We start from the raw sequence: 19304 nt of genomic DNA on the forward strand, positions 1-19304 counted from the left end.
TGTTGAACAATGCTGCTCTGAACATAGTATTTCTAAGAGTCTATATGCCATGGGAGAAGGGTTAACTCCGTGAAGGGTCCAGAGGAGTTCCCGGTCAGGGAGAGAGGGAACTCAACTCAGGACCGGTGGAGTCCTTGGCTTACATGATCAAAAAGAATTTCAGTACAAGCCAGTTGGAGACTGATTTATTTAGGAAAGCAAGAAATACACATTGAAGGGAGAAAAATATGGGCCATCTACAGAGTGAGAGACATATTTTGGGAATTCATGGGTCTCCTTTTAATGGGTGCTGGGGACTTCTACCTCTGAGCTAGACCCCTAGATCGTGTGTGTGTGTGTGTGTGTGTGTGTGTGTGTGTGTGTGTGCTGGGGATTGAACCCAGGGGCATTCTACCTCTGAGCTACACCCCCAGCCTTATTTTTTATTCTTTATTTTAAAACAAGGTGTCACCAAGTTGCAGAAGGCCTCATTAAGTAGCTGAGGCTGTCCTTGAACTTGCAATCCTCCTGTCAGCTTCCCAAGCATTGGGATTCCTGTGTGCCATCACATCTGGCTAATGGCTCTTTCAAAGGAAATTTGGTGAAAGGTGGGTGTGGGGAGGTAAGGGAGGCGATCACAAGCCAGTTTATGGTGGTCTCGTCATTTACTTCCTTAGACCTGATCGCGATTCTCCATCACCTGATTAAGAGATAAGCTGATGAACTGGAAAGTTCCCTAAATTAGAGGTCTCTTAAGATATATCTGTCTTTCCAGTGCACAAGGGTAATTATAGTTTTTTTTTTTTTTTTTTTAGTTGTTGTTGTTAACTTTAAGATTAATAGATTTCCCAGAAACTTGGGAGACAGGCCTAGGTAAGAAAACTGATTTGGGGAGTGAAGGTATGAAGAAATTTAGCACCAGGCTTTTTATATTAAAATTATAAAAATTATATTTTACTTCTCCTTCCTTTTGGTCTCCTTTAGACCTATTTCCCTTATTTCTTCTATTCTGTCTCATATAGTTAGGAGTGAACTTACTGGGTTCCCATTTGAATATTTATAGGTAACAATCTCATATAGATGTTTAAATTCACCAGTTCAAAGGTGGATCCTCTGCAGTTGCCTGACTTCCATATGCAAGCTTCTTCTCCTTACTCAAGAAGGCAAACAGGCCAGCCAGGCATGGTGGCACTTGACTGTCATCCCAGTATTTGGGAGGCTGGGACAGGATTGCAGTTTTGAGGCCAGCCTTGAGAATTTAGCAAGACCCTGTTTCAAAATAAAAAATACAAAGGGTTGTTGGTGTAGCTCATAGGTAGAGTGCCCTGGGGTTCAATCCCAAATCCAACCCCAACACCACCAAAAAGAGAATGCAAGTATCCCCGGAACAAATGAGTTAGATGATGCCTTTCTACTCAAGCAATGCTTTAGTGGGTCTCAGAGTTCACCCGGTCACAGGCAAAGACACACGGCCACACCTATGAGGAAGTTCTACATATAAATCTTCAGGGGATTTTATCCACCATCCGCCTCTCGGGTCAGGAAGAGAGGTCTCCAAGATTGGAGAAATTTTTTTTTTTTTTTTTTTTTTTGGTGGTACTGCGGTTCCTGGAAGCCCTTCTTCCTCCGGGCTACACTCCCAGACCTATTTTTATTTTTGGAAACAGGGTCTCTTACGCCAGTGCTGGCTTCGAACCTGCGCGATCCTCCTGTCTCCACCTCCCAAGCGCGGGGATTACAAGCGTGCGCCACCACGCCCGGCGCTTGGAGATAATTTTGAAAAATGGCAGTGCCTCAAAATGTATAGCTTCTCAGCTCAAGGATGACTCAGACCCTGGTTAAAAAATAACCCACCAAATAAATATATTAGGTAAACTTTGTTTGGATCTCAATACAAAACAAAATGATGAAGACATCTAAATATCGCCTGGGTATTGAATGATGCTGTAGGGCTAATGTTCATCCTTTTTAGAGGTGGTAATAACTGTTTTATTTTTTAAAAAGATTCTTGTGTCTTAAATGATGCTGAGCCAAGCAAGCATGGCGGTACACACTTGTAATCCCAGTACTTGAGAGGCCCCTCAGTGCCACACACACACACACAATAAAGAAAAATAAAAAGTCAATAATAATTTAAAATAAAAGAGGAAAGAAACGGCCCAGTAATGAATCCATTTATCGGCTATTCCTAACAGCAGTTCTGGGTTAACAGGGGTCTGCCATTAACAAACTGAGACCTCAGGCAAGTTGCTGGAGGTCTCTGACTTCATGTTACTGGAGCAAGATGCTCCTGGGGGTCCTGAGAAGCCCAGGGGTCTCAGACCTGTGGAGGAACATAAGGGAATTAAGAAGGGCAAGGATTCATGAGTTAGGGCAACATGAACTTTAACCTCAGCTCTAAAACCTGCATGTGGCCAGGAACATCACTGCCCTTTCTACGCCTGTCTTACCTGTAAAAAGACATTCCTATCTCAATGGTGGGAGAGTTCATTAAAAGATGCAAAGGGTCTGGCACGGTGGTAGATAATAAATATCCGTTTTCCTTCTCAATTTCTCGATTTTGCCCAGGCCCACCAGTGAGATGGGGCCCTTGCTGAACGCGCAGCAGCCGTAGCCTCCACGGGACGCAGGTGCGCGCACAGCGCCCCCGCGCGCCGGGTCGCGGGACCGCCGCTGGCACCGCCCGCACCGCCCGGCGCCGACCGCGCCTGCGCAGAGCGACGCCCCCAGTTTGTTATTGTCACTCGCGTCCCGGACGTTCGCGGCGGTGACGGCGGGGCCGGGTCGCGGCGCCACCATGGCGGTGCGGCAGGCGCTGGGCCGGGGCCTGCAGCTAGGCCGAGCGCTGCTGCTGCGCTCCGCGGCCAAGCCTGGCCCGGCCTACGGCTGGGGGCGGCCCGGCCCGGCGGCGGGATGGGGCCGCGGGGATCGCCCGGGCCGGGCGGCGGGTCCCGGCGCAGAGCCGCGCGGGCTCGGGCTCGGGCTCCGGCTCCCCGGCCGCTACCGCTTCTTCCGCCAGTCGGTGGCCGGGCTGGCGGCGCGGCTCCAGCGGCAGATCGCGATGCGGGCCCGGGGCGGCGCGGGCCCTGGCGGCCGAGCGGTCTTCCTGGCCTTCGGGCTGGGGCTCGGCCTCATCGAGGAGAAGCAGGCGGAGAGCCGGAGGGCGGCCTCGGCCTGCGGAGAGATACAGGTGAGGAGGGCCGCGAGGGGCGGGGCTGGGGCGCGCAGGGGGCGGGGCCAGGCCATGAGCCTGATCCGGGTTGGCTGGGCTGTGGTAGGGGCGTGTCTGGCTTGGGGGCGGGGCTAGGAGCCCTATGGGGCAGGTGGACTATTTTTTTTTTATATTTTTGCGGCACTGGGGATGGAACCCAGGGGCATTCTACCTCCGAGCTACACCCCCGGCCCCATTTTTATTCTTTCTTTTGAAACGGTCTCACTGAGTTGCAAAGGGCCTCACTAAGTAGCTGAGGCTGGTCTGTGATGGGGGCGCTCCTTAGCCAGGCGGAGCGGGGCTTTAAGTAGGCTAGGGTGTGGGGCAGTTGGGGCGTGTGGGGCGGGGCTAGGAGCAGAGTCCTAGGGTTGGCTGGGCTTTGATGAGGGCGGGCCCTGAGCTGGGACGGAGGCGGGGCTAGGAGCCGGGCGGTCAGGCGGCTGTTGGCAGAGCCTGGATGTCTGGGGGTGGGGGGTGAGGAGCGTGCGCACCTCCAGGGGCAGCATCCTGAGCCTTGATTGGATAGGTTGAGGGGTGGAGCACCCAGTTAGGGACGGACTAGGTGCGGGAACAGTGTTTGGGTGCAGGATTCAGCCAGAGGAGGGGAAGTTCCTTGGGGCAGGACGAAGGCTAAGGTTTTTTATCTTCGATGACGTACTGGAAATGACCAGTGGAAGTTTATATATTTCACCGTTCCTAATGGACCGATTGAAGGCCAACACCTCCCTTTTCTTTATTTCACTTCCTCAAACAGCATGCTTTGGAAAACGTGCTGATAACTTTTTTACCTCCAGTCACACCCTGGCAAGTGGTTTCATGTAAATTTTCAAAAATGTAGTGAAAAGCGTGGCATGGTGGCGCACACCTGTAATCTCAGTACTTAGGAGGCCGAGACAGAAGGACCCCAGGTTTAAAGCCGGCCTCAGCAACTTAGCATGACGCTGTTTCAAAGTAAAAAATAAATAGGCCTGGGGATGCAGTTCAGAGGGAGGATGCCCCTAAATTCAATCCTCAGTACCAAAAATAATTTTTTTAATGACAACTCAATCATGGTATTCTTTTCTATTTAAGTATTTCTCATGCCAATTTATGGAGGCACACAGTAGTTAGAGACATGAAGTGACCTTCTCAGAGTCAAACAGCTAATAAATGTAGTGTGCAAAGTCTTGCTTAACAAAGCACAGGGTCTAACCACTGAGCCAGGCTGCTCAAGACACCTCCCGGCTCCTTGGCCAAGCTCTGGATCCCAAGCCAAGGAGCTGCGCTTGCAAGTAGACCCCCCCCCCAAGCTGAGAGGCCCACCCTCACATGTGCAGCTTGGCACAGCTAAAATCTCGATAAAAAATGTGAACCAGGTGTAGTGGCACGCGCCTGTAATCCCAGTACTTTGGAGTCTGAGGAAGACCACAGGTTGAGGCCAGCCTCAGCAGTTTAGTGAAGCCCTCAGCAACTTAGCAAGACCCTGTTTCAAAATAAAAATAAAATAGGATTGGGAATATAGCTTAGAGGTAGAAGGCCTCTGGATACAATCCCCAGCACAAAAGAAGAAAAAACTGAACGGCAGGAGAAAAACAGCAGACCTGACTTAGTTAAACTGTGTATTACCACTGGTGGCTGGTGTCCTAGGATTTTTAAATGCTTAAAATAAGTAGCCCAGAGACCTGTTTCTGCTCAAAGTCTAGCAGTACAGGTTCTCAAGACAAAAGGAACCAAGAGGATGTGTATATTTAGACAGAGGTTTTATTTTAAGGACTTGGCTCACCGTGGGCTGGCAAGTCTAAACTCTGCAGGCGAGGCCAGCAGGGCAGGCGCAGATCCCGGGTAGGCGGTGCTTCAAGCCTGAAAGCTGTTGGCTTCCAGAACCCCATCCTCTTCTGGGGGGTCAGTACTTCTCCCGGGGTTTGGAATCACTCCTCGAGTGCTTGTAGCCCTGCATTACACAGGTTAGGGCTGAGGGGGAGAGGACTGGGCTGTAAGGACTAAGCGCCATTTCCAGGGTTTCCCAGTTTGCAGCCCAGCCCTTGCCCCTGGTCACGGGAGCACCTCAGGTTTGAGCTCTCACCAGTTGGGGTGACAGGTGACATCTGGCCTAGTCCCCAGTCCCTGTCCTTGTCTTTGGCCATGGCTTAAGAGGCAGAAGCCAAGGATGAGAAATTTAACAAATCCTGCTTAAAATTAAAGCTGAATTATACCTCTAATCGCAGGCCTTTGGAGGCAAAGACAGGAGGACTACAGGTTTGAGATCAGCCCTCAAAACTTAATGAGACTCTCGGCAACCCAGTGAGAACCTGTTTTAAAACAAAAAATTAAAAGGGCTGGAGGTGTAGCTTGGAGACAGAATGCCCCTGGGTCCCATCCCACTACCACGGGAGGACAACTAGAGAGGCCTTTCCTTTTCTCCTCACCAGGATGCCCCTCCTAGGCTTCCCATTCACATACCCTTTCCTCTTATTTCATCCTCGTCGTCTCAAAATTTGCAATTAGTTGCCCGATGATTTCACACTAAAAATTCAGGCATTTGACCTCTTTTGAACAAATTCGCCAGATCTGGCAATCTAGTTCAAAATTTCATGTGGTGTCAGACCAAAGTAGAATTGTGACTGTTGCTTGTTCCTAGATGGAGGCAGTTTTAAAAATCTAATATTAAGCCGGGCGTGGTGGCACACGCTTGTAATCCCCACACTTGGGAAGACAGGAAGATCGCACAGGTTCGAAGCCAGCCGCACTGGCATAAGAGACCCTGTTTCCAAAAATAAAAAAGTATAAAATTTGTCTGGGAGTGTAGCCCAGAGGTAGAAGGGCTTCTAGGAACCCCAGTACCACCACCAAAAAAAAAAAAAAAAAAAAAAAAAAACATGAAGAAGAGGAGATACAGGTGCCAGAGAAGCGTATGGAAAGACATTCAACATCACTATCCTTTTCTCTGGTTTTTGTCTTTGTTTTGGTTTTTGGCTTTTAGTGCTGGACGGGGGTGTAATCCCAGTACTTGGAAAGCTGAGACAGGATGATTGCAGGTTCAAAACCAACCCCAGCAACTTAGTGAGGTCATCCACAAAATACAAAATAAAAAGGAGCCAGGTGTGGTGGTGCACACCTGTAATCCCAGCACTGAAAGGAAGCTGAGACGGGAGAATCGCAGGTCAAAGGCAGCCTCAGCAAATAGTGAGACTCTCGTTAACCTAGTGAGACCCTGTTTCCGAATAAAAAATAAAATAGGGCTGGAGGTGTAGCTTGGAGGTAGAATGCCCCTGGGTTCAATCCTTAGCACCACAATAAATAAGTAAAAAGGGCTGGGGGTGTAGCTCGGAGTCGAATGTCCCCAGACTCAGTCTCCAGTACCAAAGGGGGGGGGGGAATGAAAGAAAGGAAAAAAGGAAAGAAGGGCTCTGCAGATCTGACCATTTGAGGATGAAGGCGGAGCCTGGGTGACTGAAAAGCCGTGAAGGGATGACGTCACTGCCGCATGGCTTGCTGCAGGGCCAGCCCGGATGGGGAAGCGCCTTCTGCCCAGCGCAGCCCTGGTGCTGCCCATCCCTCCCTGTTTCTCACATGTTGCGTGTTGCCTTTCTAAGCAGAATCCTCTGGAAAGGAAGGCAGGACTTGATGACTCGGCTGGGGACAGTCCTTATCTCAGCCCCTCACTTCCCACAGGACCCAGGACACTGGCGACCCCATGCCCTGGCAGCGCTCCAGTGTTTGCAGAGATCCGCCTCCCTAGTGAGACCTCATCTGTGCAGCAGCAGTGTGTGCCTGGAGGCCCCAGCCCCAGGACTGACTGCAGTGCTCTGTGCTGGGCTGCCTCTGGTCACAGTAAAGGACAGTGTAGTGGGCCAGGAACCTCGCCCCTGCCCTACCCTGCTGTTTTTCCCCAGCTCCTGTTTCCAGTTGCCTGCTCCCTGGCTACATTGTCTTCTTTTTCTTTTTTTCCTCATAGGCAATCTTTACCCAGAAAAGCAAGCCGGTGCCTGACCCGCTGGACACTCGCCGCTGGCAGGGCTTCCGGCTGGAGGACTATCTGATAGGACAGTCCATCGGCAAGGGCTGCAGCGCGGCCGTGTACGAGGCCACCGTGCCTGCTCTGCCCCAGCACCTGGAGAAGGCAGAGCGGCTGCGGCTCCTTCCCCAGAGAGGCCCAGGGGTCCTCCCACCAGGAGAGCAGGCGCCGAGGGCCCCCGCCTTCCCCTTGGCCATCAAGATGATGTGGAACATCTCGGTGAGGACGGCCTCTCCACTCTCCAGCAGTGCTCAAAATGCCAGGCCTAGGGAAGCTGATGGAGCCTGTTTGGTTTAGGTTTGGGTTTTTTCCTGGAAGTAGATAGGAAAAGACATAGGTTCTTCAGTAGAAAGGGGCCTACAGCCCAGCGTGGTGGCCCACACCTGCAATCCCAGTACTTAGAAGACGGAGACAGGAGAATCACAGGTTTGAGACCAGCCTCAGCAACTTAGCGAGACTCTGTTTCAAAATAAGAAACAAAAAAGAGCTGGGGGTATTACTCAGAGGTAGGATGCCCCTGGATTTAATCCCCAGTATGGAAGGAAGGAAGGAAGAGGAGAGGGCATGTGGAGTTAGGCTTCCTCTCCCTCCTTCCTGAGGGTTGCGCATCTCAAATCATAACATGCCCACAGCTCAACTGGGGATCAGGCAAAAGATGATTAGGATTCAGGCTCAGGGTGGGGCGGGAGAGTCGGAGACGCTTTCCAGCAAGCTCCCAGGTGATTTATGCCTAGTGAGCCGCATGGTGAATGGCAAGTGCCTGGCCCTTGGCCTAGCCTGCTGGTCAGTTCCTTCCAGGTTAGCCATATAGCTATTTCCTTCTGCCAGCCCTCCTGGGACTGCCTCCCTGGAGAAGAGGGGCCATGCTCCCCTCCTCTAAGCCCCCAGCCCCACCTCTAGACCCAGGCTACTCAGCACCTCCCCACCCTGGTTCTCAAAGAACTCTGCACTTTGGGAGTTGAGTGTCTTCCCCACAAAACCAAAGATTTCTGTCTCTTTGCTGCCTTAATCTTGCCATTGCAAGACAGGTCCAGCAATGAATAGACCTGGGTTCTTTCTCCTGCCCGGAGCATCTGTCCACGGCTAAGGTGGGCAGCAGCCCCAGGAGCTCATGCTGGACCCTGAGGAGTGCAGGTTCTGGCTCCCTTTGGGGTGTGGCAGTCATGAGACTGATGCACTGCAAACTGGGTTAGTAGCTAACAAGTGGCCAAATTCTTTGCCCTTGAAACACCCAGTCTTATCAGCATCAGTGAGACGGATGTCTCACTGGTGAGTGTGGCAGATGTTGCAGTCACAAAGCAAGGGACTGTCGGTGGTTGCAGGAATTTCATGGTGCTTAGTAAGCTTCACAGGTGCTGAAAGCTGTCCAAAATGAAACAAGGAGCCAGGCATGGTGGCTTGTAATCCCAGCATCCGGGAGGCTGAGACTGGAGGATCAGCTACTTAGTGAGGCCCTGTTTCAAAAAAAAAAAATAGGGCAAGGTGTATAAAGGGGTATAGTTCAGAGGTCAAATGCCCTGGGTTCCATCCCCAGACCTGCAAAAAAGAAAGAAAGAAAGAAAGAAAGAAAGAAAGAAAGAAAGAAAGAAAGAAAGAAAGAAGGAAGGAAGCCGGGCGTGGTGGTGTGCACCTGTAATCCCAGTACTTGGGAGGCTGAAAGAGGAGGATTACAGGTTCAGGGCCAGCCTCAGCAATTTAGTGAGGCCCTGTTTCAAAAATAGAAAGGTGGAGAGGAAGCATAATGCCCCTGGGTTTAATCCCTAGTACCACAAAACAGTATAGTAACAGTGGGCTGGGTGAGGTGGCACACACCCGTAATCCCACTGCCTGGGAGGCTGAGACAGGAAGATTGCAGGTATAAAGACTCAGCAACTTAGCAAGGCTCTCAGTAATAGGAAGACCCTGTTTCCAAATAAAAAATAAGATTATGCTGAGGATGTAGCTCAGAGGTAGAACATTCCTGGGTTCAGTCCCCAGCACTATGTGCACATGCACACACACGCAGGTACACACACACACACACACACACACACACATACACACACACACACACACACACACACACACTAATGATAATGATAAAATAAGGGAATCCTATGCTCTTCCCTGGCTTTCCCTTGGGGGATGGGGAAGGTCGCCGTTTGATCCCGCCCAACTTAATCCAGCGGGGTTTGCCAGGCCCTGCAGAATGAGACTTACTGACCCAGTGGTCAGCTTTGAGCTGGTGGTGGCCAGAGGCATCTATGGGAGGAAGAGGCGTCGGGTGTCCTGACTGCTTGGGCTCCCCTCCTGCCCAGGAACCTTGGCTGCCAAGAGGTACTGGAGAACATCCTCCAGACTGGCAAGGGTAGCACCCCTCCTCCTCTGCCCCCTCTCCTGGGAGGAACTGGCTGGGCTTGCTGCTTCAGAGAGGTCACCTGGCCTTGAAGGTCAAAGCCGGTCCTAGGCAGCAGCTGTCCTGGTCCAGCCCCCAGCAGGGCGTGGAGGTTGCCTTCCCTGGGCCTGTGTAACGGGACCACACTGGGGTGTGTTCCAGGCGGGCTCCTCCAGTGAAGCCATCCTCAGCACAATGAGCCAGGAGCTGGTCCCAGCTGGCCGGGTGGCCTTGGACGGGGAGTTTGGAGCGGTCACGTACAGGTAAGCGCCCTCTGCCCTCCAGAGCCACTGCAGGCTGGGAGCAGGTCACCCACCACTGTGTCCCCACACTCTGCAGTGTCGCAGATATAAATGCTGGCGGGACCATCGCGTGCACGCTGGTGGATTCCCAGCTAGCAGGAAATCGAGCTTGGGAGAGACTGAAGGTCATTTGCCCCCCAGCAGTGATGCAGATGGCTAGTTCCTGCTGGGGAGAGAACATCCAAACATGCCCAGTTCAGGGCGTGAAAAATCACGTTCAGACTCCTGCCAAGCAGTGCGCAGGTGCAGCGCCGCCTTGTGGTGGAAACGAGCTCTGTCCCTGCAGGAGGGGGCAGGCCTCTAACAGTGGCCACAGGGCCCTGATGACCCTGATGGTGCCGGAGAGAGAGATGATGGGTAGATTATTTATTTATTTTTGTGGTACTGGTAATGGAATCCCCTGGATTCCATTTCATTTCCATTTCCATTCTACTTTTGAGCTCTACGCCCTAGCCCTATTTTATTCTGTTTTGAAACGGGGTGTCACTAAATTCAAAGGCCATGCCTGGTGCCAGAAGAGTTTTTTGTTGTTGTTATTGTTGTTTTGGTTTTTATGGTACTGGGACTGAACCCAGGAGCATTCTACCTCTGAGCTATACCCTCAGCCCTATTTTTCATTCTTTATTTTGAAACAGGGTCTCACTAAGTTGTGGAGGGCCTCACTAAGTAGCTGAGGCTGGCCATGAACCCAGATCCTCCTGTCTCAGCCTCCCAACTACTGGGATTACAAGTGTGCGCCACCATGCCCGGCTGTCAGTTGAGTTTTAAAAAGCCAAAGTTGGGCCAGGTGTGATAGCACATATTTGTCATCCCAGTACTTAGAAAACTGACACAGGAGGATCACAGGTTTACGGCCAGTCTCAGCAACTTAGCGAGACCCTGTTTCAAAATAATAATAAAAATGAAATAAGGCTAGGGTGTAGCTCAGAGGTAGAATGCCCTTGGGTCCAATCCCCAGTACCAAGAAAAAAGCAAAAGCAGTCTGTTCCCCAGGAGTTCTCGTGTGGCAGCCGTCATGCTGGAAGGCACACACTCGGCAGGAGGGGCCGAAAGGAGGGCGTGCCGCAGGGGCTTCTCAGAGGGACAGCGCGCGCTGCCTGTGGAAGGGTGACAGAGGGTACCTGGGCAAAATGCGAGGGGAAGAGGCGTTCTCAGCAGAGGGAGGAGCATGTGGACAGCAGCCTGCCCTTCAGAAGCCCCCGCCACAGGCTTCTGTGAGCCTGACACCTGCCCTGGGGACAAGGACAGGGGACTGTGCTCCCCTTGATACCTGCGCCCACAGGGCTGCGGTGTGACTGCCAGCCCTGCTGGCAGAGGCGGCAGCAGCCCGGTGGCTCAGGCCTGCCATCTCTCCCCCCACCCTTCCTCAAGAAACCGAGTTCCTGAATGTCAGCACTGGGCCGCGGTGTCCTCAGGTAGCTCCTCAGGGGCTGCCGCGTCCGGGCCTGCCCAGACCGCCCGTCTGGAACGGGGCTGGGCGGAGCTCAGTGGCAGAGCGCTTGCCTAGCTTTCCCGAAGCCCTGGGTTCAATCTCCAGCGCCACAGAAAAGGGAAGAAAGGAAATGGTCCCCGGCGCTGCCCTCGTTGTCCCCACAGCGCTGGTCACCGTCCGCCCTGCAGTCGTGTCTCTGGCCGTGTGGGCTGCTGTTTACTGTAACATGGTGCAGTGTCTGCAGAGGGACGAGCGGCGGTGGGTTAGCTGCAGCGCTCCTGGCTCTCAGGACAGGCTTTGGCACATGGGACGCTGGCGCCGGCCTCTTCCGCCTGTGGCCTGGCGCAGCTCCCCTCCTGCCTCCACCTCACTCCCCGTCCCTCCTGTGCTGGGTTCCCTGCCATCCTCCCAGGTCCGCGGCTTTGGGGCCGCCGTCCCGCCCACGGGTCTCCCCAGCGCACCCACCTTCTGTCTGTGGCTTCAGGACAGCAGCCCTGCCCCCCGGGTGGGACCCATGCTGCCTAGAGCAGGGCCCTCTCCATTCCTGCTGGCCTCTTTGGCCCTGCAGGGCCCTGGTGAAACCCCATGGCGCCCTCACCTCTGCTCCATGACTGACCAACAGGTCTCTTCATCACTCTCAAAGAGAGACTCCACCTCCCCTGGCCCTCTTCTTATCCACCATTTGGGTCTCAGATGTGCCCACCCTTGGGGCGGGTGGCCACCCTGGGCCCAGCCCACTCAGGCTGGCATGCAGACACCGCCGGCCTCTAGCACGGCCACAGGGCCTCCGTGGAGCTGTGGGGCGGGGCCTGCGGAGCGGGGCAGGCGGCTGACATCACTACCAGCTGCATCTGCATCCCTCAGCAACAGAGGTGATGCGAGAACCATAGAGACAGTGCGGGCAGGTCCTGTCCTGTTACTCGGTGTGTCCATGAGGAGGCCCCTGGCCTGCGCTCTGCACCGCTCCGCAGCACGCTGGCACACTGCCCAACACCTCAGCCTTAGTTGAATCGAGAATAGTAACAGTCAATCCCTGCTGCGGGCTTCCTCTGCCGCATGTGCTCAGGCTCTTTCTGTAGACTGGCAGCCTGTTTGGGGCACACACACCTTCTGCCCTTTGCACTTAGCAGGCAGTCCGGGGGAGATGATGAGCAACTTGGCCAGCGGCTCACAGCACAGTCCAGAACTCAGACCCAGGCTGGTTGCAGGGTCTCTTAACGCCATGTTCTGCTGCGGGGGGTGGGGGGATGCTGGGAAGGATAGAGGAATGGATGGACAGATGGGCTGGAGGGCGGACTGGGGAATCATCAAATGTGCAGATCTGTCTCCTTGGGGTTTGGACCAACCCCACGTTCAGTACCGGAGCGTGGCAAAGCCACAGCAACTGTTTGGTAAGTGAGGTAGCCAGCGAGAGCATAGCAGTGTTAGTGGCCTTAGGCCGTGACCTCCCGCTGTGCCCCAGCACGGCCTCATACGTTTGTCTCATTTGGATGAATAGAAAACCCAAGGGTGGCCCCAAGCAGCTGGCCCCCCACCCCAACATCATCCGGGTGTTCCGCGCCTTCACCTCGTCCGTGCCGCTGCTGCCGGGGGCCCTGGTCGACTACCCCGACGTGCTGCCCCCGTGCCTCCACCCTGAGGGCCTGGGCCACGGCCGCACACTGTTCCTCGTCATGAAGAAGTGAGTGGCAGGGCCGGGTGGGCAGCCCTGGGTGGGAATAAAGTGGATTGGGGCGGTGGGCATCCTCAGGACCAGGCTCTCTCTAGGATTTTTCTTTTTTTCGGGTATTGGGGATTGAACCCAGGGGCACTGTATCTCCAAGCTACACCCCATCCCTATTTTTTTTATTTTTATTTTGATACATAGTCTCACTAAGTTCAGGAGACTCTCAGTATTTGCTGAGGCTGTCCTCCAACCCCTGATCCTCCCATCTCAGCCTCCCAAGTTCTGGGATTAAAAGCGTGCGCCACCCTGTCTGGCTCCTCTGACTTTTTTTTTTTTTTTTTTTTTGGTGGTACTGGGGATGGAACCCAGGGGTCTTCTACTTCCAGACTACAGTCCCATACCTATTTTATATTTTATTTGGAAACAGGGTCTCTTAAGCCAGCTAATGCTGGCTTCAAACCTGAGTGATCCTCCTGACTCAGCCTCCCAAGCACAGGGATTACAAGTGTGCGCCACCACGCCTGGCTTCCTCTGACTTTTTAACTAGGGTGTTTCATTCGACTCCTCCTCTTTCTCGGGGGCTTGCTTTGCCTGTAAAAGACAGTTCTCCCTCCTCAGCCTCTGTACACCCAACTTTGCTGGGACAGGTGTTTAAGGAATAGGTTTCCAAGCTGCGCCACAGCTCCGACTTCCTGATTTTGGGATGGTGAGTGGGTGGGACTTGTAAGGGTGTTGGGAGCGCAGAAGTCGGGGACCCCCAGGAAGCGGCAGAGGGAAGGCCTGGCGTTGGCAGTGAACGAGCTGTGGCCATTGCTGCCTAACAGCCGGTGGCCCCGCCCCCCACAGCTACCCCTGTACCCTGCGCCAGTACCTCCGCACCAGCGCCCCCAGCCCCCGCCTGGCCGCCGCGATGACCCTGCAGCTCCTGGAAGGCGTGGATCACCTGGTTCAGCAGGGCGTCGCACACAGAGACCTCAAGTCCGACAACATTCTCGTGGAGCTGGATGCAGGTGGGCCCCGCCAGGCCTCAGTCTGGGTGGGGGCGTGGCGTACGGGGACGCTTGGGGGCCCTTTTGGCTTCTACTCTGTCCTGTGTGTCTTTGCGTAGCCCTCCTGCGGGTGGGTTCTTCTTTCTGCAGGGAATGTTGCCCGTTTACAGAGCAGGACCTGAGTGCTGCAGCTTTTTGGGGGTATGTGTGTGTGATACTGGGGACTGAAAAGGGGCTTCCTACCTCCAAGCTACGCCCTCAGTCCCATTTCTTCTTTTTATTTTGAAACAGAATGTTGCTAGATTGGTGGAGTCTCACTCCTTGCTGAGGCTGTTTTCAAATCTGCGATCCTCTTGTCTCCGCCTCCCAAGTACTAGCATTACTGGTGTGCTCCACTATACCCAGTTTTCTTAACTAAAGTAAAATAGAAATAGACTTTAGGTCAATAGAAAAAATAATTTTCAAACAGTAAAAGCTGCCTAAATACAAGCTTGGGAGTGGAGCTTAGAGGTAGAATGCCCGTAGGTTCAATCCCCAGTAACACACACACACACACACACACACACACACACACACACACACGTTTTTTTAAAAATTTAAAATTCTTTTTCAAAATATCTAATTCCTAATACACCTGTTCCTTAGCTTTATTGGGATTTCAAATCCAAGATTCCTGAGGTACAGCTGCCCTTAGAAGTCCTCTGAGCCAAGTGCCATCTCCTTTGCGACAGCTCCAGTAACTAGAAAATTACTTAGATGGAGCCAGACCCTTTACCTCGCCTTTGCCGGGGCTTTGCGGGCTTTGACTTCTCGTAGGCACTCCCATATTCGGGCGCAGCCTTCCAGCTCAGCTCTGTGGAGAGCTGGCGCCCATCCAGATGGCCTATACCCCTGGGCCAACAGTCAAGGTCAGCCCTGCCCACCCACATAGCAGGGAGCTGGCAGGGCCTGTGGTGGGAGAGGGGACCGGTCCTGACATCTCTCTGCTTCCCTGCAGATGGCTGCCCCTGGCTGGTGATCTCTGATTTTGGCTGCTGCCTGGCTGATGAGAACATCGGCCTGCGGTTGCCTTTCACCAGCTGGTATGTGGATCGGGGCGGCAACGGCTGCCTGATGGCGCCCGAGGTGAGCCCCAGTGCGCGCGGCCTCTGCCTTCTTCAGCAGACATGCTCCCACTGTGGCCCTGCCACTCAGCAGCGTCACGAGGTTCCTTCCCCACCACTTTGCTGTAATCTGGGTCTCCCCGGTGTTGTTCAGCATCAATTAAGCAGCCTCAGCAGATCCCCTGGGGCTGAGCCACACAGCTCATTCGGTTCTGGGTCCCTTGGGAGAGTCACGAGCTCCTGGCTCAGGTGACGGGGGGGGGGGGGGTGAGCCTGTAGAGCTGCTGTGGTGTGAGTCTCACCTGTGCTTCCTGAGCAGGTGTCCACGGCCTGTCCAGGCCCCAGGGCAGTGATCGACTACAGCAAGGCGGACGCCTGGGCAGTGGGAGCGATCGCCTATGAAATCTTCGGGCTCCCCAATCCCTTCTATGGCCAGGGCAGGACCCACCTCGAAAGTCGCAGCTACCAGGAGGCTCAGCTGCCTGCACTGCCCGAGTCCGTGCCTCTGGACGTGAGACAGCTGGTGAGGTCACTGCTCCAGCGAGAGGCCAGCAAGGTGAGGCCGTCCCCAGGCTTGGGGGTGTGGGCGGGGCTCTCAGTTCAAGTTCCAGAGCAATTCTGGGTTGGGCCAGCTCTGTGGTGCCAGGTGGAGCCTCTGTCTTACAGAGGTAAAGGCGGATTGCAGGAGAACGTGGAATCAATTTGAGTATAAATAGGAGTGGCGGAGCTGACCACCAACCGTGTCAGAATGCTAGCAATTCAGTTGTTGGCTTTTTTTGTCCTATTGCTTGCATGTGTGCATGTGTGTGTGGGCCAAGGGTTGCACCCAGGGCCTCAAGCATGGTAGGCAAGTGCTCCACCTCGGAGCCGCGCCCCCAGCCCTTCTTGGCTTTCTTGGTTGCTTTTATATAGAAGCCCGGGCGAGCTGGCGTGTTAGTATTTGGAAGGCTGAGAAAGGATTATGGTTTCCGACAGCCTCAGCTACTTAATGAGGCCCTTCGCAACTCAGACCCTGTCTCAAAATAAAGAATAAAAAATAGGACTGGGAGTGTAGCTTGGCGGTAGAATGCCCCTGGGTTCCATCCCCAGTACCGGAAAAAAAAAAAAAAAAAAGTTATATAGAAAGAAGCAGAAGCTGGGTGTCATGGCGCACATCTGTAATCCCAGTACTTGAGAGGCTGTGACACAGGAGTGTCGCAGGTTTGCAGCCAGCCTCAGCAATTTAGCAAGACCTCAGCAGTTTAGTGAAGACCCTGCTTCAAAATAAAAAGGGCCAGGAGTAGAGCTCAGAGGTAGAATGCTCCTGGGTTCAATCCTCAGTACCACAAAAAATAAGAGCTGGGCGTGCTGGCGCAGCTTGTAATCCCAGTACTTGGAAAGCTGAAACAGGAGGATCACAGGTTTGCGGCCAGCCTCAGCTACTTAGTGAGGCCTTCCACAACTCAGTGAGACTCTGTTTCAAAAAAAGAATAGAAAATAGGGGTGGGGGTGCAGCTTGGAGGTGGTCCCCAGTACCAAAAAAAAAAAAAAGGTATAAGGAATGGAATGTATTTCGATAAATGTTTAGTGGACCCGTAGCATATGGAAACAGCTGAGCTCTAATCGGACAGACAGATGGGAAAACAGCTCCAGAGCGCAAATCTGGGCACTGTGAGGCTACAGAGCATAAAGGAGGGTCTGTTTGAAGCCACCGGTGGAGAAGCAGGTCTGGTGCGGGGGGCTTAGCGGGGAGAGCCAGACACACCCGCTCAGCCATCGAGTACGGCTTCCCGCTCCTCTCACCACACAGGGTCTGTCTCGGTCACGGCAGGTGCTCAGGGAAGGTTCGTTGGAATAGCAGCTACACGCCGTGATGAAGTGTTGACACTCTCCACACCTCCTCATGCGAGGGACCAGACTTAGTGCTACAGAGGTCCTGGGCCTTCTGTGATGCCGACGGCTGTTCCAACACGCACGTGCCCATACATAGCTCTGCATGTGGGAAGGCTGGAGCCTGGGCAGGAAGCAGTGTCTGTCAGCAGAGGGCAGGGTGGCAGGAGGACAGAGGGTGAAGGCAGAATTGGGTTGAGGCCAGAGAAGGGAAGGCCCTGAGATGATGCTGCTCTAATAGAGCCTGTGTGGGCCGGGTGTGGGGTGTGCCTGTAATCCCAGTACTTGGGAGGCCAAGACAGGAGGATTGCAGGTTTGAGGCCAGCTTCAGAGACTCAGTGAGGCTCTCAGCAATTTAGCAAGACCCTGTTTCCAAATAAAAATAGGGTTGAGGGTGGCATAGCTTGGAGGTAGAATGTTCCTAGGCTCAATTCCCAGCAGCACAAAACAAAACACCGAGCAGGTGTGGGCCGAGTTCCTGTCCAGAAGTCCTGAGCTTCACTTCCCTTCCTGTTGCAGAGACCATCTGCCCGAGTGGCTGCAAACGTGCTCCATTTAAGCCTCTGGGGTGAGCAGATCCTAGCCTTGAAGCACCTGAAGTTGGACAAGATGGTCAGCTGGCTCCTGCAGCAGTCCGCGGCCACCCTGCTGGCTGACAGGCTGGCGGGGAGGAGCTGCGTGGAGACGAGGCTGAAGGTGTTGTTTCTGGCTAACCTGGAGTGGGAAGCGCTCTGCCAGGCCGCCGTCCTCCTCCGCTCCTGGCGGGCCGCGGCCACAGCTGGGCCTCACTGAAATGACTGTGCGGTGTGCGTGCGTGTGGTGATGTGGGTGCAGGGAGGGCGGGGGGGTTAGGCTGGTGTGGAGGGGCTGGTCAGCCAGAGAGGGCCTCAGGATTGGCAAAAGGAAGGAAGAACCCGAGTCGGGAGTTCAGTCTGTAGCCGCTAACTAGCTCTGCGGTTGGACAAATTCTGTACCCTCTGTGGACTCGAGCCCCTACCGTGGAGTCAAGGTGTGGTCTGGAGGGCCAGAGAGTGGACTAAGCTGCTGCAACTAAACGCCGCCCCAGAAGCTCAAAAGCAGCCTGGCTCCAGCGGCGAACACGCACGGCTGTGTTCTGATAACACGTACTCATGGTCAGGTGTCTCCAAATTCTGCTTTTTCAACCATTTAGAGACGTAAAAAGCACTTTTGGTTTGCGCACGGCAGGCCAAAGCAGCAGTCCTTGGTCTAGATGAATTCACAAGGCCCAACTTAAAATAAAAGCTAACTCAACACTAGGTCCCTTTGTGTTTCAATGCTGAAAATAATGAGACAACTTCCCGCCCGCAGATCCGAAGGGCCGTGTCCCCGCACAGGCGGGAAGGTGCGCGTGTCGCTGCTGACAAAGGCCGCGCCGTCCTCACAGCCTCTCCCAGGGAACGGCCACGCGGGCCTGTCCGAGGCCCTGGGCTCCACGTCACGTAAGGGCCCAGGATGGGCAGGGGCTGCGGGAGGCAGCCATGGTGCCAGTTGGTATGTGCCACGTGGGCTGAGGCAAACGCTTGATGGGTCAGCAGAGGGACAGCAGGAAGAGGGACAGCACTGAGGCGGGCCTCTGGCCTCGGGGCCGGCTCTGGGTCCACCTGAGACATGTCCACGTCACCCGCCGCCCACTGAGCTAATCTCGCACAGCCCAAACCACTGACAAAGTGGACACGGAAATGGCATTTTAAACTGGCTGGTTTCCCTTTGGACTGGAGTTTCATACAGGAATTCTAAGATACTAAATGCAAGTTTACAATGCAAAATGTGTATTGCCAAGGTGAATAATTTGGCTTTCAGAATTCTGTGGGCTGTCTGTCAGCCCTGGGGAGGCTATATCACATGTAATGCCCCCTTTTTTGTACTGGGGCTGGCACCCAGGGCTGCTCTACCTCTGAGACAAAGTCTCGCTAAGTTGCCCTGGCTGGCTGTGAACTTGCGCTCCTGCCTCGGGCTCCTCCGCAGCTGGATTACAGGCTGCACCACACCTGGTTTGTACACAGCTTTTTAAGAACAGCTGTGGCCTAAAGCAAGGTGAATGTAAATGTAAGGTTGTTTTCAACCAAGCAGTTCTCTCATCCAGTATGGCATTTGTACTAACAACTTTATTTTAGCCCTTGAAAAGGTAAGATGGTTTCATAGTTTTTTTTGGGGGGGAGGTTTGGTGGTACAATGGTGGAACCCAGAGGCTTTCTACCTCTGGGCTATACTCCCAGACCTATTTTATATTTTATTTGGAAACAGGGTCTCACTAAGTTGCTGAGAGCCTCTAAGTAGCCGAGGCTGGCTTCGAACCTGTGCGATACCTCCTGTCTCAGCCTCCCAAGCGCGGGGATTACAAGCATGCGCCACCACGCTCGGCTT

At 53.8% G+C, this 19304-nt stretch overlaps 1 protein-coding gene across 1 annotated transcript; it reads left to right on the forward strand.

Annotated features, from left to right (window-relative positions):
• Positions 1–2776: 2776 nt before the first annotated feature.
• On the forward strand, positions 2777–17711 carry PINK1 (PTEN induced kinase 1; the record flags this gene model as incomplete). The annotated part of the gene is made up of 8 exons (XM_080691338.1): positions 2777–3169; positions 7125–7403; positions 9721–9821; positions 12791–12973; positions 13805–13968; positions 14945–15072; positions 15370–15606; positions 17439–17711. The coding sequence occupies 8 exons, from the start codon at positions 2777–2779 to the stop codon at positions 17709–17711; spliced, it is 1758 nt and encodes a 585-aa protein (XP_080547464.1).
• Positions 17712–19304: the final 1593 nt, after the last annotated feature.

Source organism: Muscardinus avellanarius (genome assembly GCF_963383645.1).
Source record: "Muscardinus avellanarius genome assembly, chromosome: 3".
NCBI lineage: Eukaryota > Metazoa > Chordata > Mammalia > Rodentia > Gliridae > Muscardinus > Muscardinus avellanarius.